The sequence below is a fragment of the Hyaena hyaena genome, unplaced genomic scaffold (genome assembly GCF_003009895.1).
Source record: "Hyaena hyaena isolate Hyena2069 unplaced genomic scaffold, ASM300989v1 scaffold_409, whole genome shotgun sequence".
NCBI classification, from domain to species: domain Eukaryota; kingdom Metazoa; phylum Chordata; class Mammalia; order Carnivora; family Hyaenidae; genus Hyaena; species Hyaena hyaena.
The window spans coordinates 956,679-976,563 of record NW_024081046.1 but is presented as its reverse complement, the minus strand read 5'-3'; the positions used below and the strand labels follow the sequence as shown (position 1 = coordinate 976,563).

Below are 19,885 nucleotides of genomic sequence, written 5' to 3'. Positions count from 1 at the left end.
TCTTCCCTGGCGCTGTGTTGGTGACTTCACGGCCAGCCAGCCTCCTGGGGATCGTCTGCACACCAGCCCGTCTCTGCCCGGGCTCTCGCACGGGGCGCCTGCTCCCCACACGCGGGCCAGCCTGTCCGCCACTTGCTTGGCCCCAGAGAAGCTGGTGCGGAGGGCAGGCGGACCCCCGTCTCCAGGCCCCCGGGGCCTCTGTCAGTCCGACGCAGTGGCCGCCTGTCCTGCGCTCACACCTGCTGCAGTTGTGGGGGGCTCACAGCGATGTGCTCACGGGAAACAGGCCGAACACACCAGAGGACACAAAACAGAGAAGGCAGCGTTGGACCCCCGCCCCCCCAGAGGAGGGTTCGGTGCCCACGGGTCTTTCCAGGTTTCTTCTCTGGGTAAAATGTTCATATATTTCACAATGAAATGACATTAGTTTGTTTTATGAAACAAGATTCACACTTTTCAAGGTGGCACTAGAGGCTCTCAGGGCAGCTGCTTCCCCGTGTTACATATTTTCGTGGGCACCTTCCGCGTCACATGCCCACCCAGGCGTGTGGCCCAGGGCAGCACCCGGGGGGCCGTTCCCTCCCTTTGGGACCTATTCACACAGATGCCCCCAGGCCTCCTGTGGCCTCGAGACGGCCCTCCCTTGAGCGGACGCGTCACTCCCGGGAGCACGGCTGGGAGCACCGTGGCAGTGGACAGAGGGCCCCTTCCCTGCCCCCACCAGCCTGCCCTGCGGCTGAAGGAGCTGCCCGGCCCCATGCACGCGGCGTGGACGCTCCATCCGGGTTCTCTTTGTCTTACTTTGGGGCCTGAAGCGTATTCTCAAGGGCCGTCGGGGCGCAGCAGCCGCTCCTGGGCGTGCCGGGCTCGGCCGTCGTGGGCCGGTCCAGACCTCCTCCGGTGACATCTTCCGCGACATGCTCCCTCCGCCCTGGCCTCTGAGTCCTGGGCGGCTGGAGATGCCAGTCCCTTCCCCGCACTGGTCAGGGGCCCCTGGGTCCTCTGCAGCGATGGGAGTGTGGGGGTACCGGGCACTGCTGCCTGTCTTCGCATCCCCTCTCCTGGGTTTGCTGTCTTTCCTTGGGAGCAGCGGAGACCAATCCCCCCAAATTCCTACCTTCCTGGAGGCTCAGCTCCATGTCACCTCCTCAGGGAGCCTCCAGGATTTCCCTGGACCCCTGCTTGTCCACAGCACCTTAGGTAAGCTGCCAGTGCCCTTTCCCATCATACTGTGCCCGCCACCGGAGGGCAGGGACAGGCATCGGGTGTCTCAGTGTCCAGAGAAAGCAACAGCGAGGAAGTCACGAGGCCCCTCCAGTGTTACCCAGATGCTGGTCACACTAGAGACCTCAGAACAGGGATCACCCTCTTCCTGTGGGGATTCGGGAAGAGCCCTCTGTTACTCTCTGGCCACGTATCAGCCAGCCTTTGCTCAGTAACAAACACCTCCCCCGCCGGAGCCCGGCCGGCGACTTCCCAGGCTAGCCTGCCCTGCTCCTTGGGCCTTCTCGCCTGGAGCAGGTCCGAGACGTGCCTCTGGCCAGAGAGAAAGAGCCAGAAAACTGGTGGACACATAGGGGCTCTGCAATATCCTGCTTAGGCCGGCAAACGTCCGCTCTGCACACCTTCCCTCGGGCCACGGCGATCACGTGGTAGCTGGATAATCAGGAGGGGGAGCACACTCCTCCCCGGGGAGGCAAGGCGAGCCCCACGGCGCGGCGGGGGCCCGGGGAGGGTTCCCTTCCTTACGCGGTGTGTGTACGAGCGCTCCTGGGCGCTTGGGGGGAGAGGGGCCGGGCGCCAGCACGGGGGGGGGGGGGGGGGGGGGGGGGCTCATCGCCTCACACGGCAGACGCCCCCCCCCCCAGCATCAGGGGCCTGTCCTCCACAGCCTGGACGTCCCCACTCACAGGACCCCAGGGCCCAGGGCGCCCAGGCTAGAGCAAACACTGTCCTTCCCGTGAGGCACCAGCCGTAGAGGCTTTCCTTAGCCAGAGGCCCCCGAGCCCTGCCCCGGAGGGTGGGGACACGGCCCGTCACTCTTGCCTGACACCGTCTTCTGGCCAGAGTCCAGGTGCTCACCCCCCAGTGCTCAGTGACCCCTAAAATAGACAGTTCCTCCCTCCACTGCCCCCTCCTCACCCGGCCCTCCTCACCTGACCCTCGCTCACCTGCCCCCCCTCACCCGGCCCCCCCTCATCTGGCCCCTCCTCACCTGGCCCCCCTTCACCTGGTCCTTGGTGACCCCCCAGCCCCTTGCCAGCTGCCCTGTCCCCTGGGACACAGCCCTCACCCACCGATGTGCTGGCGAGGCCTCCGCAGGAGCACCTTGGTCACCGTGTGAATAACCAGGGCACACAGTTGTCACCTAGCGTGCGATCTGCTTCCACCCCAACAACAGGCCTAAAATGGACAAAGGCGCTCGAGCCAGAGCCCAGGCCCTGCATGCAGACAGCCCCTCCCCCGTGGCCAAGCCTGCCGGACACACAGCATCAGGAAGGGGCACCTGAGGGGCCGTGGGGGCGCCCATCCTAGGGGAGGGACAGCACAGCACGGCTGGACCCTCACCCCCAGAAAGCCCACAGAGGGGGCGAGGCCGGCCTGGAGTGGAGCCCAGAGCCCCCCAGAAGCCTCTGCTTGGCCAGGGCTGGTCCCGTCCCGTGCCGGGCGTGTGGCGACGGCAGCGGAGCAGAGGCCCTGACACGAATCTTTTACGCGGTGCTCAATTAGTGCGTTTGGCACGCAGTCAGACACCCCCGGGAGCAGCCCCCGGGAGAGAGCTCATTACCCGCGATTGCACATCTGGGGCCCGCGCGGCCCTGGGGAATGAGCGCTGAGCCGTGATTTACGGCCACCGCTCTTTGTCCTTTCCTGAAGGAGACACGATTCTTGGGACCCCGGCAGAGGGCTTCTGAGACACTGCGTGACGGCCGCCCTGAGGACTGGCCTCTGCAGGGCGTGGGCGCCTGCTGGGGTCCCTCCCGGTGACTGTGGTTCAGGTAGCTTTGCAGAGTCCCCCTCGGCCGGATCCAGTGTCTACAGGGCACTGGAGGGGGGCGGGCATCCCCGGGGGGCACGTCCCGGCTGGGCTGGGCTTGAGGAGGGAGCTGGGGCCCTGCGAGGCCCAGCTCAGACGTGGCCGCAGGGGACAGGTGGCCACAGGTCTCCCCAGCAGGGTGGGGAGGCGGGCCCAAAGGTCAGGCTGGTGACCCACCACCCTCCTGCCTCTCTGCAGCTGTGGGTGTCTGCACGGGGGGCTGGCGCCCCAAGGGGGGGACCTGGGAGCAGAGGCGGCAGAGCAGAGCACCTGCGCCCGAGCGGCCGTCCTGCCTGCGGGGCCAGGGAGCCACCAGTGGCCCCAGCGCTGCGGCCAGGACGTGGGAGGTGCCAGGCTCGTAAGAAGTTTTCGTGGGAAGCTAATGATAGACGGTGGCTGTGCGTCAGCGGAGGATGGGCGCCTCTGCCTGTGGGCACCTGTCTCCCAAGCAGAGAATGACCCAGAGGTGCGTGGCCGGGTCAGAGGTCACAGTCTGCACAGAACCGTGTAGAGGGCACGCCCCTTGCTCTGGGAGACGGCGGTGTGTGCAGAGGTCTCCAGCAAGACAGCAACTCCAGGAAGGGCCGACCGGTGGGCACTCCTGTGCGGCCCGTGGAGCACTCCTGTGCACGCCTGTGGAGCACTCCTGTGCAGTCCCATGGAGTGCTCCTGTGCGGCCAGTGGAGCATTCCTGTGCACGCCTGTGGAGCACTCCTGTGCACACCTGTGGAGCACTTCTGTGTGGGCCTGTGGAGCACTCCTGTGCACGCCTGTGGAGTACTTATGTGCACGCCTGTGGAGCACTCCTGTGCAGGCCTGTGGAGTACTTATGTGCACGCCTGTGAAGCACTCCTGTGCGGCTGGTGGAGCACTCCTGTGCGGACTCTGTGCTCCCAGAGACGGGAAGGCAGCAGCCAGGCTGTGAGGAGCACGAGGTAATGCTGTGTATTTCTCTACAGACATTACATTTACCAAATAAATAGCTTTGGAAGAAATAAAGGTGCTAGAGTTAAGGGAGAGGAGCCAGGGTGCAGGGAGGGCCAAGGTGACGGGGCCTGCTGGGGGTGCCCACGCTGGGGGAGGAGCTTCCGGGACAGGAAGCAGAGGATCTGGAGGATGGGGAATTCTCGGGGGTGGAGCTGCCCCTTCCGGCTGGGCCCCACCCCCTTACTGTTGTGCAGGCTGCTTCCGGGCAGAGGGCGCGGGCATCCTGGGGCCCTAGCACCCCACGCGCGCCCAGCCCCCGTCCCTTCCTTGGCACGCCTTCGGGGCCTCCTGCCCTCCTCCCCAGGCCCACAGTGCCCTCTGGCTCAGGGGCCTCTGCCTGGAGCCCAGGTGCCTCCTCTCCCCTGGGGGGGGTGCAGAAACCTCCCCCCCCACGTGGGATCTGGAAACCCCCTGCAGCATGGGGCCCGAATGCTGGGCCATCCCTTCATTCCACAGGATTTATTCGGCCCAGAAGCACCTGGGCGCGTAGAGTCCCCATTGCCCTGGGTGCTGGCAAGGTGAATGCTCAGAGATGACCACTCAGCAGGTGCCGCTGGCAGAGGGGACTTGGGGCTCACTGGGGAGTGGACTGGGCGGTGCCTGCAGCCGCGGGGCAGCTGGGCCTCGTCCCACCTCAGGGCCTCCTCTGGCAAGGGCGGGGGTGGGGGCACCGGCAGCTCCCACAAGCCGGATGAGGCCAGGAGGGGGCGAGGGAGCACAGGGGTCTCTGCACGGGGCCCGGGGTGGGGGGTTGCTGGGGGGGGATTCGCTCCAACCCCTCTTCCTGCGCAAAGGTCGGCCTCCTCTGAGCAGATGCAACCACGTGGGTCTGGGCTCCAGGGTCGTGATGGCCACACCCCTTTCCTTTCTCTGTGACCCCGACTCCGCAAGGATTATATCCGGGCACCTCCGTGGTCCCTTTGCCTCCTTAGGCTCACGGACCCCTGGGTTAGCTTAGCAACCCCTGAATCAGACCCCGCGAGGCCTCATCGTGTGAGGGGTTGAGAATCATGGGTGCAAAGCAAGGGGCCTTTGCAGGGGTCACCCCCAGAGCCCCCAGCCAAGTGGTCGCGGTGCCGGCAGCCCGCAGCTCCGCATCCGTGACGGGAACAGAGATGGGTGTTCACGTCACTGATACCGTCCCAGAGAACTCGATGGCTTCCGAATCCAAGCTCCAACCCCGGGCCCGCCTGTCCCCTCCCACCTCTGCCCAAGGAGCCGTCTGTGAGGACCTGACTGGGCTCGGGCGGGACACCTGCGCCCTGGCCGGCGCTCCCTGGGGCCCGCGTGCCCGCCCCGCCTCCCCCAGCGGTTGGTCCCACAGACACTTTGCTAATCGGTTGTTACCCACCCGCTCCCGCGGGTGCGCGAGGGGTGGCGGAGCGCGCCGCGCTCCCAGGGCGTCCCTGGCACGGGGTAGGTGCCAAATAAATACGAGTCGAATGCATAAGGGTCTATGCCAAATCGCACTCTCTCTGCTTTCGGACAACGTGTAAGTTTGCCCCGAAAAGCGCTCCTTTGTAGGACGTTTTCTTCAAGACCAGGAGATGGCATTCTTGAACCTCTCCTCCGCTCAGGCGGCAGAATCCGCCCGAAGCTGGGAGCCCAGAGGCGCTGCTTCCCCGCAGGCCACCGGCGTCAGAGGAGGGGCTGCTGCGCCGGGGAGCAGAGCCGGGGGCGGGCGGCGGCCCCGCAGAGCGGGCCGCGGGGCCGCGGGCCAGAGGCTGCCGGCGGGGAGGGTGCCGAGGTGCACAGGCCTGCGCCCGCGGGCCGGGCCCTGGGGAGGGGGCCCGAGGCGCGGCGTCCAGGAGGCTGGGGACCGTCGAGGACGCGGGCTTGGGAACCGCGGAGACGGGCACACGCGCAGCCCTCACCCGCTCCGGCTCCCACCGCGACCACCGGTCCCGGGAGTCGAGCGCGCTGAAGCCGGAGGGCAGCTCGGCCGCGCCCCAGGCATTCAGACCGCAGCCCAGGGGGGGGCGGGCGACGCCGACAGACCCGGGTCGCCGGGGCGCAGGACAGCGACTCGGATCTCTTTCCTCCGCGGTAAAAAAGGGCCAGGAGGCTCTCGCCCAAAGCGCGGCGCCGGAAGCTTCTCGGGTCCTGCAGCCTCCGAGCAGGGCCGCCGGCACCGTTCGGAAGGACTGCGGGCCCCTGGGGTCTATCCCGGCGCGCCCCTCCTGGCCCGCCCCGGGGCCCTTGTGGACGCCACGGCCCACCGTCGAGTCCTGAAGGGCAAAGGGGGTGTCCGGAGGAGGGTCGTGACCTCGCCCCGCCCACTGCCCCCGCCCGTTCGGCCTTATGCCCGGGCCTCACCGGGGTCCCGGCTTCCGCGGCGGTGCCTCTGCCTCGGGGGCCCAAATCCTGGTGCGGTGTGGCCCCGCGGCCAGGCTCTCGGGACGCACACGCTGCCGTTTGCTCCGTGGGCGTGGGGTGTGTTGCAAGCAAGGCGGGGGCGGGTCTCGGGCCCGGGGTATGCTGGAGGGGCGCGGCGGACGCCTGGGGGCGGTGCCCCGCTGGGGCAGGTCACCCCGATCCCGCGAGTGTAGCCGCAGCCAAGGAAGTGGGGAAGCAGGAGCTCCCGAGCGCGCGGGGCTGCCCCGCGCACGAAGCTGAGGGCCCCAGGCGTCCCGCAGCCTCTCCCGGGCAGCACGGTGCGCGCCCCCGGGACGCAGGGGCGACCACCCGGGCCCCGGCCGGCCGGGGGCTTTCCAGCTGCAAACTGGCGTCCGGACTCGCGGCGCAAAGACCGCGCTCTAAATGCACAAAACGAAAACGGACCCCCGAAGGTCTCCGTGTGAGGGGATGCTGGGTCCCCGCACGGAGCCGGGAGGGTAGCTTCCGCCCGCGCCGTCCAAACCCTGGCGTCCCGGGAGACACGAGAAAACCGTTGCCAACAGAGCCGCCACAGGCTCCAGAGAGGCCGGCCTGGCGCACAGGCCCGCCCCGGCCGCGACACGGCCGCCGCTCGCTCACGTTCGGGTCTGGGCTCCCAGCAGACAGCGAATGACAGTAAGGCCACCACTTACGAATCGGTGTGACCCCAGCCCAGGGGACGAAGGCGACGACGCCCAGCACTCGGCTCTCCGCAGCCGCGGAGACCCCCGCCACCCCATCTGAATCCCACAGCAGGGCCGAGGGAGGGGACGAGGGGGGAACAGGTCAGCGCGGGCCCCAAACGCCCCTGGGAAGGCGGCGCTTCTGCCCGCGGAGCTCCGGGAGCGCACACACGTCCGGGCGCTGGGTTCGGGGCTCCGAGCCGGCTGGGTCCCCGCTCTCCACGATGCAGCGGCCCGTGTGCTCGGTGGTGGGGTCCGGGTCGGAGCTCGAGGCCGAGGTTGCCGCTCGGGAAACGCGGGGCCAGGAGGCCCGGGCCGTCCGCGCGCCCCAACCCGGCAGAGGGCAGTGCCGCGGGCTGGGCTGGGCGGGGCCGGGGAGCCGCCCGCCGGGCAGCGGCCTTGCCGGGGGCCCCGGGACGGGCCTCGCCGACCGCGCGGGCGGTTTGCGGGTGAAAGAGACTAGAGCAGACTCGCGCTGGCCCCTCGCCGCGCGGACTCCCCAGTCCGGCGCCCACCCCCCGTCTGCGTCACCGGGAACACTGCCCCCGAACGCCCGCGATGCTCCCCGAAACCTGAGCCCGGGCGGCGCCCCTGCGACGGTGCCGACCGGCTCCCCGCGCCCGCGCACCTGGGGGCTCTTCGCCGAACGGGGCGCGCAGCGCGTGCCGAGCGGATCCTCAAATCTGCATTCTTTCGAGCGATAAAATATGTTCTCGTATTTTTCCCCGATTCCCCATTAAAACCTTTGCCTAACTAAACTCCCATCCAGCGGGATTTATTTCGTCCCGGGGGAGATAAATCAGGGGGCAAATTTACAGCCGGGGAGGCACCTGCCGAGCTAATGGGCCCTTCATGGAGTGCGCGGCCGGCGGGGGCGCGCAGGCGGGCGGGGCGCTGGCCAATGGCCGGGCCGCGGGCGCCCGCAGCCAATCAGCGCGCGCGCCGCGCGGGGGCCCCGCGGTTATCAGCGCGTCCGGCCCGCGCGGCGCCGCTCCGATCGGCCCCGGAGCCGCCGCCGCCGCCCCGCCGCCCCCGCGGCCGCCGCCCAGCCCGCGCCGGAGCCGCCGCCCTCGCGCCTCCCCGGCCGTCGGCGCCCGCGCCCCGAGCGCCCCGCTGCAGCCGGCGCCCCGGGCCGCGCGCAAACTTCCCGGGCCGGCGGGCGGCGGCGGCGGCGGCGGCGGCGGGGCCCGGATGGGCGCCCGGGCCGGCGGCGGCGGCGCCCATGGACGCTAACCGCCCGGGCGCGTTCGTGCTGAGCAGCGCGCCGCTGGCCGCGCTGCACAACATGGCCGAGATGAAGACGTCGCTGTTCCCGTACGCGCTGCAGGGCCCGGCCGGCTTCAAGGCGCCCGCGCTGGGCGGCCTGGGCGCGCAGCTGCCGCTCGGCACCCCGCACGGCATCAGCGACATCCTGGGGCGGCCGGTGGCGGCGGCGGGCGGCGGGCTCCTGGGCGGCCTGCCCCGTCTCGGCGGGCTCGCCTCGTCGGCCGGCGTCTACTTCGGGCCCGCGGCCGTGGCGCGCGGCTACCCCAAGCCGCTGGCCGAGCTGCCCGGGCGCCCGCCCATCTTCTGGCCCGGCGTGGTGCAGGGCTCGCCCTGGAGGGACCCGCGCCTGGCCGGCCCGGGTAGGTGGCGCGCGCGCGCGGCGGGGGTCCGGCGCGGGGCGCGGGGCGCGGGGGGCCGGCCGGGCTCACCCGCCGCCCCCTGCTCTGCAGCCCAGGCCGGCGGGGCCCCGGACAAGGACGGCAGGAAGAAGCACTCGCGGCCGACCTTCTCGGGCCAGCAGATCTTCGCGCTGGAGAAGACCTTCGAGCAGACCAAGTACCTGGCGGGCCCGGAGCGCGCGCGCCTCGCCTACTCGCTGGGCATGACCGAGAGCCAGGTCAAGGTGAGCGGGCGGCGCGGGCGGCCCCCCGCCCCCGGGCCCCCGGGCCCGCGGGGGCCCTGCCGCCTGACGGGCCCCCTCCGCCGCAGGTGTGGTTCCAGAACCGCCGGACCAAGTGGCGCAAGCGGCACGCGGCGGAGATGGCGTCGGCCAAGAAGAAGCAGGACTCGGACGCCGAGAAGCTGAAGGCGGGCGGCTCGGACGCGGACGACGACGACGAGTACAACCGGCCCCTGGACCCCAACTCGGACGACGAGAAGATCGCGCGGCTGCTCAAGAAGCACAAGCCCGCGAGCCTGGCGCTCGTCAGCCCGTGCGGCGGCGGCGCGGGGGGCGCCCTGTGAGACGCGGGGCGGGCGGGGGCGCCCGCGTGTATATATATTTTTACAGAATAAGTTATAAGGCGGCCGCGCGTCCCGGGCGCAACCACTTTGTATAATCAATAAATTATTTAACACGTTCCGGCGGAGCCGCGGCTCCCGAGGCCGCACCGCGTGTGTCTTCCTTCCCGGAAACCCCGCTCTCCGCCCCCGCCCCGCGGGTCCCCCGGCCCGGGCTTCGTCCCCGCGTCCCCGCGACCGGGCGGCGGCAGCCCGCAGGAGCGAGGGGGCCGCGAGGGCCCGGGGCGCGGAGGGGCGGCCCCGACCCCCGGCCCCCCGGGGGCGCCCGAGGAGCCGCAGGGGACGCGGACGGAGGCGCAGGCGGCGGCGGTCGGCGGCAGGTGAGCACCCCCCGCGCGCGCCCTGCCTGTTCCGCTTCGGAAACCCCGGGGGGCGAGGGGCGAGGCCTGCGCTGCCGCTGGGCCGCAGCGGCCACGCGTTTCCGACCCGCGCGTAGCGCGCAGCCCACGAGCACGTCGGGGTTTGGACTCGTCTGCACCGTGGCCCCAGCGTAGTCGTTAAGCGGTAGAGACTGCTGTTGATGAGGCCGGCCCCCCCCCCCCCCCCCACGGCCGCCCGCCGGCCGGGGCAGCGAGGCCGAGGGCAGCGGCGCGTCGGCTCCAGCCTCCGGCCGGGCCGGGCCCACGTGGGTGCGCCCCGCTGCGCATTAACTGTCGACTTGTAAGCTAAAAACTAAATACAGGTGATGACAGTACTACGCCTTTTCCCCCCGGAAGGCAGGCAGAGGCCGAGGGTCTGTCTCTGCCACAGTGGCCGCACCATCCATTTAACAAAAGACATTTCTTTTGAGCCACTGGCTGGTTTTCTCTTTAACGGACTGGTATCAAAATCTGTCTTATTTCCGTGAGCGATCTGTTCTCTCAGCTCAAGTTAAGAGCAGAGGGATTTCCAGTTTTCAACTTTGGAGCAAAGCAATGCATTTTTATCGTCTCGTTGTGAAAAGCCGAGGGGGTACTTCCCATTAGCTATCGCCGCAGTAAAAAATCCCAAACACCCCTTTTCTGCGTGTCACTAACGGCCCGGTTTTGTGTGGCAGCATCCGTCTGATGGAGGGCATTCCAGGATTTCTCCGGAGCCGGACCTGCAGCTACAGCCCACAAAGCCTGGGCCCCTGTTACTTAGCATTTCAAAGGAGGCGGGGAGCCGGGGAGGGAGAGACAAAACGCGGACGCGGGACTGTTTTCACCAGGATCAATTTTATTGCTTAGGAACCGGGAGCGGTCGTTTCTAAAGGCCTCCGCAGTGACCAACAGCTGACACCCCGTGAGACAGAATGGCGTGGGGCGGGACTGCCGCGTGGCGCGTGGACAGAGCAGAGGGGCCACAGCGCTGCCACGGACCCCCGCCGCGCGGTCAAGGACAGATTCGGCAAGCGGACACCCGATCACTTGCAATGGTAGTGATTTACCTAAAAACAAGCATCTAAGGCCTTCACACAGTCCAGGAATTCTGTAGTGTTCTAAAGCAAATCAATAAAACCCACGTTTGTGTTTCATCCACAGGCACTGCAATGACCTTTAATGCCGTACTTCGTGCTAGGAGAAAACGTTTGCAGCGAGGTTATTACGTAGGTTGATTGTAGCTGAGCAGCCGAGGGAACTTACGGTTTTGTTTCTCTTAATAGGTTTATATACAGCCCACGTTAAAAGCAGTTTCTATCTGAAGCAGACTAGGCTATTCTTATCTCTCCCATGATATTATTGTTTGATGTAGGATACTTGGCACCACAGAACAGTAACAAAAGACACACAAAACAGTTTACAAAATTCTTAAAAGGTACACCCGGGCTAGCTAGAAACTTCACATTCAGTTCTGAATATTACGCAGAAGAAAAGGCAGAGGGGTCAGAACCCGCAGGCGTAGATGTGCTGTGGCGACCTCGCGCCCGTCGGCACAGCCGGCCGTGTTGCCGGATGCGTCCGCGTGCCGTCCGCAAAGCTGACCTCCTAGACCCCACCTCTGCCTGCGGATAGGACACTCGCAAGCATTCATACTGGAAAGTACATTTAGCGTAAGTTTTGGTAAGATTTATAAATTATTTTTAAAAAGTATATATTTATATATATTTATATATATAAAAATGGAAAGCAGCTGCAGTGTGATTCAAAAACCATGTAACACGGCAGTTAGAGTCGATAACACGGAAGGGGGGGCACCGGAGGTGAAGACGAGGGCCCCTTGTCTCCTCACAGCGGCCACGCTGCCCGAGTCGGCAGAGGGCCCGTGCCCGCCGCCCACCCCGGGCTCACCTCCAGCCGGCAGCGGGGGACGCCTGTGGGCCTTCTGCGCCGCAGACGCTCTTCCCACGCGGACAGTTATTAAAAACCGAAGCCCTGGAGTCTGAAGTGCGGACTCCCTCTGCTGTCTATAGAGTTTTGGCAACAGGACGGTGACTTATTACAAAAACCCACTATTTCTACTAAATGTCACATGAACAGACAAGACAGTGAGGTATGTGAGGCTTTTCCGGAACGGTCCGGAGGCTGAAGCGAAGTGTGGGGCCGGCCTTCTAGCGGGTGGCGCTCGGGCGGGTTTGTCGATGCAGCTGTTAGGAGTACGGATTTCATGGACGCGACTTCCACCTGCTCCTCGAGCTACAGGGAGGTCTCTCGAAGGGCCCTGTGCTGCCGCTGCCATCGCTTCCCTGTCGTGGAATGTGTCACTCGTTAAAGGAACAAACACACCAGGAAAAGCTGCGAAAAGCTGAACTCGAGGGAAGGAGTCATATTTACCACACGTCACTGCACGACACAACACTTGTGCACATGGGCGTGAGGTTTACCTGCCCCGGGCGCGATGCGGAAGGCCAGGAACACGGGCTGCGGCGGAGAAGAGAGGGCGTCAGGACCCCGGCCGAGAGCTGACCCTGACCCCCGACCGCCCCGGCCGCGCCACCGTGGACCCAGCTGACCCAGAACGGGCGCCGGGCCGGCTGACCGGAGGCCTGGGGCAACACTCCAGGCAGAAGGAAGCTCACGCACAGACCACTGGATAAACCCCACCTGGCGCGGGGAAGGCCCGCAGGCCGGGGTTGAGGCCCAGAGGCCTTGCGGACGGGGCCGCGTGGGAGTTTCTGATCCGGCTGAAGGCGGGTCGGGGCGAGCACTGTCCTCAGTGCGCCCGGGGGCCCTGGCGTGAGGGCCGCCCACTCCTCCCAAGGTGGTCCCTGCACAAACCCCCGTGCCCACAGCACTCGTGCTCACCGCCTGCTCCGCAGATGCAGCTTGGCGCCAGAGGCCGCTACAGCAGCCAAGCGCACGCTAGAAAGATGACCTTCGGAAATCATTGGCTGTAGACGGTATTTTTTTATAAAGAACAAAATTCTGTATTTTGACTAGTCGTTTCTGTCTTCTTAATCTACCTACCTACCTACCTGCCCACCTTCTGGTGTTTATTACAATTACATAAACAGACCAAAAGCGGCCTGCGCCATGGAGGGGCAGCAGGCGGCCCTGCGGCCACCCGCCGCCGTCCACCCTGGGGCCGCGCCGCAGCGAGGGCACATCACCTTGTGGTCTCCCATGCAGACGTTGGGCCCGATGTGGTCGTAGGTGACAACCTTCTCCTCGCTCTCCGACTGGGGAAACAAACAGAGAGAGGCGTGTGGGAGGCAGGGACGGCAGCCACCCGCCCCCCCCCCCCCCCCCCCCCCCCCCCCCCCCCCCCCCGCCCCCCGCCAGCTCCGTGCAGGTCTCCGGCCAACCCCTCAGAGGGAGCGGCCGGCCAGCAGGCAGAACGTTCTGGAAGGCCCGGGAGCCCTGGTTCTTCCTGTTTCTGGACGGGAGTCGGGGCGGGGGCCCCAGCATGTGCCCCTGCCAAAGGGCCCACGCTCAACGGCACTTAGTGCAGCCGTGAGCTTTCTTTGCCCGCTGCCCCGTCACGTGAGCAGCTCATTGGCGTCTGATTTCCCTGTTTACATCTGTTTTGACAGCCAGTTCTATTAACCCAGAACTTGGTTCAAACGGGAGCAGACGCCACCGACTCCCCACTGCTGCACTGGGCACTTCGTACACATTAATTAAGAGCTGCGTGCACGCCGGCTCCCTCCCTCCCTCCCGGCTCTGCAAGGCTGGCAGCTGCCTGTATTTTGGGTGCGACCCTGAAGGGTTTGTTCCTGGTCATCAGTCAGCTCCGACTGGGCCGGGATTTTATACCTGCAGCCGGAGCATCTGAGACTATAAAGTTAAAACTGAATTATCTTTAATGCAGTAGGAAGCTTAAGGTCAGATTTACTTTCCAGCGTGGCTGCCTCTGCCAGAAAGTGTAAAAACAGAACCTGCAGCGAATGCGTGAGCACCTCCCATCCTTCACGAGTGCAGCACGGCCCCGCGGAAGTGGGGGACATTCATCAAACGCAGCACGGTAATTTACAAAGGCAGCATAAAATTGTGGATTTCCAACTGCATAATCTCGAGACAGATAAACAAATTACACAGCGCGCTCATCACCACAGACCCAGGCAGCACCGCCAGCCCGCCACCTTCGGTGTTTTAGGGCCGGGGAAGCAGAACGGGACATGATGACGAGGTGGCGGAGCGTGGCATGATGGATGAGGCCGAGAAGCCGCTCGCGGTGCGCGTCTGCTCCCGTTGTAAGGCCCGCTGCCGCCGGGCAGCCCCCCGGGAGGGCCTGGGGGTGTCTGTTCGGGGGACCCTCCCCTCCAGCTCTGCTCCCCCCTCCCCCGATATGAGGCATCAAAGCTCGGAGAAGATGTGAGAGAACACAGAACAGTGTGCAGCCCCTTCCACGGAGCCACGTCAAGCCCGGGCTGTGCAGCGGAGGTGGCGCTCGGCAGCTGGCCACCGAGAGTTTACTGCAGAACGTGGTTCCCTTGGTCGTGGCTGTTTTCCCTGGTAGACGACACTTGTCCCTTCTCCGTCCCCGCGGCCCCAGAGGCCCCCGTTCTGGCTGCGGCCCTGTGCCCAGCTCACCCCACAAGGTCAGGGCCAGCAGGTGTGCAATGCCCTGAGCCTCCATGCAGCCACCTCCTGAGCGCCAGCGAGTGGGCACAGGTTGGTCCAAGCTGGGCACCGGGCAGGCCCCGGGCCCGTATGCTTGTGGCCCACATCCCCTGCAGCGTCAGTCAGGAAGGCTGGTGGGGGAGGGGTCCCGGGGCCAGATTGTCACAGGCGGGCGCAGGCCGTGCACACGGCCCAGGGGCAGGACTGCCGAGGCCCCCCCAGGGCAAGCTCGCTGCAGGCCCAGCGAAGCCCCCGCCTCCAACCCAGTGTCCTTTGCCAGCTTCCTCTTCACGCGTCCAGGCTGCTCAGGGCCCAGGGAAGAACGTGGAGAGATGGGCCCTCGCGGGAAAGGCCAGCCGGGGCCCAGTGGGTAGGGGGCACTGGGGATGTGGCGGGGGCAGCACGTGGGGGACCCTGCCCTCCTGGCTGTGACCTGTTGGCCCAGTGCACCCCGAGTCCCTGGGGAGGACCCAGGGCCCAGCCGGGGGGTCCTGCAGACGCCCCCACCTAAGATATACCCACGTCTGCTCTGAACACTGAGCACTGGATCGCGGTCCCCCACCCCCTGAATCAATACATTTCAGGGTGATGTTTTTTCACTAATGGGGTGGACAAAACCAGTTCAGATCCTGATTCTTTTGAAAACACTCCTTTTGTATTGAAATGTGGGCACTGAAAATTCTGGAACATCAGGAGGCCACGGAAAACTTAAACGTCCCAACACCCGGAGTGGTGTGCTACCTCCTGAATGTTGCCCTTAGCGAGCCCAGATGCGAATCAGGCTCGTGGTTCACAACTCGGGAAGATAACGGCAGATGCCTCCACACACTTTACAGCCCACACGCTCTCTCGTGGACAAGAGCACATTTAATTCCCCAGGATACGATCACCTGGAATGATTTTTAAAGCTCTGATGACCACGTGTGCATGTTGTGAGTTCAGATGTCACAGAGGCCCGAGGCCTGGGCGCTGGGCCTGAGGCCAGGACCCGTCTCGGGTCCCCTGTGTGGCTGGTCCTGGGGCGGCTCCGGCACTTACCTTCAGAATCAGCTCCCTGGCAGACGGGGACATGAGGACGCGGTCACACCACGCGGGGCACCGCGTGTTCATGTACTGCCTGCCCTGGCCGGAGTCCTCGCTGTACGGGTAGCTGGGGGGACACAAAGACACCCGGTCAGCCACCGGCTCCAGCCTCACCTCCAACCATCCTCCGCATCCCCAGGGGAGGGCCCTGTGGGGTGTCCGTGCATGTGGAATGGCTGGTGCTATGCAGGGAAGGAATGCACATATAGAAGTTTCCAGAACACAAGGTCAAACCTACAATTTCAGCCCTCACTGGAATCTTAGTTGTAATGGGATCTTGGGAAAAGCCATTCCTTTACAGAAACGGAGTTCTCTATTCAACTTCGGCTTCAGCTCTGTAGGCGGTCTACACGGGGAAAACCCCGCCATGGCCCCATGGCCCGCCCAGACACAGGCGTGCCTCCTTCCTCACCTGCGTCCCAGGGACCAACGCCCGTCTCCTCGCCCCCCTGGGACCCCCCAGATGCCCCTCACGCCTCTGGGAGCTGGGGCCCGGCACGGGCACACACCCCGTCCCCACGCCCGCTCCACCGCAGCCCAGGCCGCGGGGCCATCACCATGGTAGCACACGGGACTGCGCCTGGCTCTGTCCTTCCCGCCGCTGACCTGGCTCAGCCACTGGGGACGGAGCTGCCACCGCTGACCCTCCCAAAGAGAGGTGACACACACCCGGCGACAAACAGCGGGGTGCTGCCAGCCGACACACCCTGCGGCCCCTCACCTCCCTCCTGCATCCAGAGCCCTTGGGGAGTCCTGCCTGGGGCCCAGCGCACCTGCCTCTGTCCGCCCAGGCCCAGCGGGCGTCCTGGCCCAGAGGGACTGAACGTCAGTGAACTGGGAACACGCTGGCGGCACGGTGCCCGGTGCAGGGGGTGGGGCGTCTGCTCCGCCTTCAGGAGAGTCTCAGACCTTCCCTCGTAAAGCAACTGTCCAGGTGAAGCCCAGACCGCCGTGGCTTGAGCTCCGGGAGCGGGACGAGGGTGCCCTTCTGGGCTGCTCCGTGGTGGCGCCTGGCCTGCGGAGGACCCTGCGCCTCTCCCTCTGCTCCGCGGCCTCCAGACCCGCGTCAGGCCCGTACCTTGACCATCAGCCTTCTGCATGTGCTTCAGCCCCAGGCGCTTGACCATGGCCGGGCCCCGGCCCCGGCCCCGGCCCCTCAGGGGACCCAGAGCGGCAGATGCGGATAAAACAAAACCTACACGAAGGAGACAGTCAGGCTCTCCTGTGCTCTGCTTGCCACACGCCCTCGTGAAGAACACGGACACCGGCTGCCCCTCGGACCCCTCGGCAGGACACGTGTGGAGCCGGCCGCGCGTGCCTGCTCCTGGCTCGGCCGGGGCCACGGATGAGGACGTGGCCTCGCACACGCAGCCGCGCCTGGGCGCCCGGGGGACTCGCCGAGGCCGGGTGACAGGCGCTCTCCGGGAACGCACTGCCAGTGAGCTGGGGGTTGGGGGTCGACACGGATCTACCCCGTGTTCCCAGAGGACAACGTGCTGAGTCGCTGAACTAGAGCAGGCCGGCTGGCCAGGGGCCAAGGTCCGGGTGAGGGCAGCCGCGAGCAGCAGTGGCTGGGGGTGAGGGGGGGCTCTTTGCCAGGGCACAGTGAGTTGTTTAAATGCTGAGACACAGTCCGGACAGAGGCCAGATGAGAACCCCACGTGCTCACACCCCACCCTGGACGCTCAGTCATGCCCGACGCCACCGACGCCATAGGAAGCTCCTTCGCGGGCCCTGACGGTCTTCGGGTCTTGTTGAGGGCTGCGCATGGCGACCACACACCACGTGGACACACCCCAGGGTCAGCGCTCAGTGTTTCCCTGCAGGCCTGGGTTTGTGCCAGGACAGAAATGAATTGGTCAGCGGGGCCCCTGTCCATGGCGGGATCTGACGGGTGGTCACGACTCACACAGTGGCACGGGGATGAGCCCCAGAGAAGAGCCAGAAAGGCCCAGAGTGGCGGCAAAGCTTCCGGTTCGGCCCTAAAATGTATGCGCCCAGAGGGACCCGAACCCACCATGCCTGGGCAGGACCCGGCCGCCAACGTGCGCTGCGTCCACAGGCGACTCCAAAGGAGGAAGAATCTGTGCCCTCATCCCCACAGCCCCGGGGACGCGCCCTGTGGCCCCTGACCCCTGGGAAGGGGCCCAGCCACTCCTGGGAGCAGGAGGGGGCAAGCCGGGACAGTGCTGGTGCTGGTCCAGACGGGCCCCGGGAGGGAGGGGGCCGGGCGCTGTCGGGTCCTCCCCCCCCCCCCCCCCCCCCCCCCCCCCCCCCCCCCGCTGGCTGACGCGCTGCCCGAGGGCGAACGGAGCAGGGCCCCGGGCCCAGTGTGGCCTGTCTGTGGCCGAGCGCCTGCAGAGCTGACAGTGGTTAATCGGGTCCTGCCACACGCACACACTCATCTGAAAGCAAACCGTGGCGGGGGGGGGGGGGGCAGGACCAGCGCCTGTCCACGCCCCACAGGGGAGGCAGGGGCGGCGGGGGATAAAGCCAGCCATTGTCCACCTGTCGTCAAGGACGCCTCCCCCCCCCCCCCTCCCTCCCGGCCCCTCAAGCTCCCTCCCTCAGGATGTGGGTAGCAGCCCCTTTGCCGCGGCTGGGCCGGCGGGTGGAGACGCCACGGCCCTGAGCCCCGCAACACGGCCGGGAAGGCACAAAGCCCGGCTGTGTTCACCTCGCCAGCCGAGTCTGCAGGCCGGCCGCGGGGGCGGGACGCCGGGCTCAGGAGGGAACGGAAGGTACCCCGGCGCCAGACCGGCACATCCTGCTCCCTGCCGCGGAGGGTGGGGGTGGGGGTGCGCCCTCAGCGAGCTGTGGGGACAGGAGCCCCTCCCTGGACCGCTGCCTGCTACACAGCCCCTGTCCCCAGCGCAGCGCAAGGCCCGAGCGAATACGGGCGTTCCCAAACGCGTGCTTTCGGAATCAGCAGCGGTTACTGAAATTCCTGGAAAAGGGAAGGAAAGAAACAAAACTACAAAGAAGAGAGAGGAGCAGGGGCTGTGGCGCCGAGCGACCGGGCAGAGAGCTGGCAGCACAGCCGCCCGGGGCAGGGGTGGGGTTGCAGGGCTGAGGGGGCGGCTCGGACAGCCCCGCCCCTGCGCCACCGCCCCAGCCCCCAGCCGTTGGCTCCTCCTGCGGGCGCATTCCCGGCGCGTCCGGCCTTAGCATGCCCCCCCCCAACCCCCCGCCGGGCGCCCAGGCGCGGCTGCGTGTGCGAGGCCACGTCCTCATCCGCGGCCCCGGCCGAGCCAGGAGCAGGCACGCGCGGCCGGCTCCACACGTGTCCTGCCGAGGGGTCCGAGGGGCAGCCGGTGTCCGTGTTCTTCACGAGGGCGTGTGGCAAGCAGAGCACAGGAGAGGCTGACTGTCTCCGTGTAGGTTTTGTTTTATCCGCATCTGCCGCTCTGGGTCCCCTGAGGGGCCGGGGCCCGGCCGTGGTCAAGCGCCTGGGGCTGAAGCACATGCAGAAGGCTGATGGTCAAGGTACGGGCCTGACGCGGGTCTGGAGGCCGCGGTGCCCGCCGGTGCCACCCTGCACATCTGCGTGGACCACGTCCAACCTGGGCCCAGTGACCCGCTGGACACGCGACGTCCCGACCCCTTCACCTGCTCGCCCTGACTCCACAATGTCACGCGTGTTATCACGGACGGGAATCTACAGGTGGTTAAACGTTAAATTACAGCCCAGGAAGAAGTTTGAAAAGAGCATCTTTATCCTAAATTAAAATTAAACGTATCCATTAAGCCCAACAACCTGCGCCGCTGGCCTGGAGCAGTGCCTTTACCTCTGTGCTACACACATTTTGGTTTTTTTAAAGCTACAACTTGATCTTATTCTGTAATCAATTTGTTCGGGAAAAACCTCTCCTTCCGGCCGTGGGGACTTTGTCTCCGGGAATGTGTGGTTGTTTCTTCCCACTGCGCTTCCTCCGAAGAAGTAAATCACTTTGCCAACGCGCGAGGGGCAGACCCAGGTCACCTTCTCCTGTTCCCTCAATCAGCTTTATACTAAAGTGTCACTGCAGTGGGCGGGGCCCGCATGTCCCCATGTCCCGCCCTGCACGACCTCGCGTCTGGGGAGAGCCCCGCTGGCCACCGCCTGCAAGGTCACGGGTCCGTGTGCCGCACGGCGCCTGGGGCCCAGCCTCACGCGCTAGGAGTGTAGACTTGTTTGCAGAGAGCCGTCGGGTGCCAGTCGTTGCCGTGAGTGCTTCAGTATCAGCATTGGTGGGCACTGGGCTATTCCCACTTTCTGGCTCATTCTTAGGGGGTGGCATGTGGCCCCCCGGGGGTCCCCGAGACACTTCCGGGCGCGTCTGGAAGGTAAAACTACACTCACGACCAGCCTAAGATTCATTTGGCCTTCCTGTGGTGTTGCCATCGCGCTGTGGGCAGTACCCGAGGCCGTGGTGCCGGGGGGTGGCTGTCCTCGGGGGGTCCTCAGGCCGGGGGGGGTGTCCTCAGGCCGG

The 19,885-nt window shown here is 66.1% G+C and overlaps 2 protein-coding genes across 4 annotated transcripts in view; one reads left to right on the top strand and one right to left on the bottom strand.

Annotated features, from left to right (window-relative positions):
* The first annotated feature begins 8,277 nt into the window (after positions 1–8,277).
* NKX6-2 (NK6 homeobox 2) lies at positions 8,278–9,512 on the top strand. Its single transcript, XM_039252429.1, has 3 exons — positions 8,278–8,708; positions 8,799–8,971; positions 9,058–9,512. The coding sequence occupies exons 1-3, from the start codon at positions 8,306–8,308 to the stop codon at positions 9,310–9,312; spliced, it is 831 nt and encodes a 276-aa protein (XP_039108360.1). The 5' UTR covers positions 8,278–8,305; the 3' UTR covers positions 9,313–9,512.
* Positions 9,513–10,546: 1,034 nt separating this feature from the next.
* INPP5A (inositol polyphosphate-5-phosphatase A) overlaps positions 10,547–19,885 on the bottom strand; it is a 167,017-nt gene continuing 157,678 nt past the window's right edge. The window contains exons 13-16 of one of the 3 annotated variants that reach the window (XM_039252392.1): positions 15,369–15,480; positions 12,878–12,946; positions 12,152–12,188; positions 10,547–12,013 (exon numbers count right to left, since the gene is read on the bottom strand). In XM_039252392.1, the coding sequence (XP_039108323.1) occupies positions 11,964–12,013; positions 12,152–12,188; positions 12,878–12,946; positions 15,369–15,480 (268 nt within the window). In that variant the 3' untranslated portion in view covers positions 10,547–11,963. Of the gene's footprint in view, positions 12,014–12,101; positions 12,189–12,877; positions 12,947–15,368; positions 15,481–19,885 lie in introns of all 3 variants that reach the window. The other 2 variants (XM_039252393.1, XM_039252394.1) reach the window with 2 other exon arrangements.

What these genes read in the sequence shown, in the direction of transcription:
- NKX6-2 (XM_039252429.1), top strand. Translation starts at nt 8,306, where the DNA reads ATGGACGCTAACCGCCCGGGCGCGTTCGTGCTGAGCAGCGCGCCGCTG. An exon ending in CCCGCGCCTGGCCGGCCCGG is followed by an intron (nt 8,709 to 8,798) that starts GTAGGTGGCGCG and finishes CCTGCTCTGCAG; the next exon opens with CCCAGGCCGGCGGGGCCCCG. An exon ending in TGACCGAGAGCCAGGTCAAG is followed by an intron (nt 8,972 to 9,057) that starts GTGAGCGGGCGG and finishes CCTCCGCCGCAG; the next exon opens with GTGTGGTTCCAGAACCGCCG.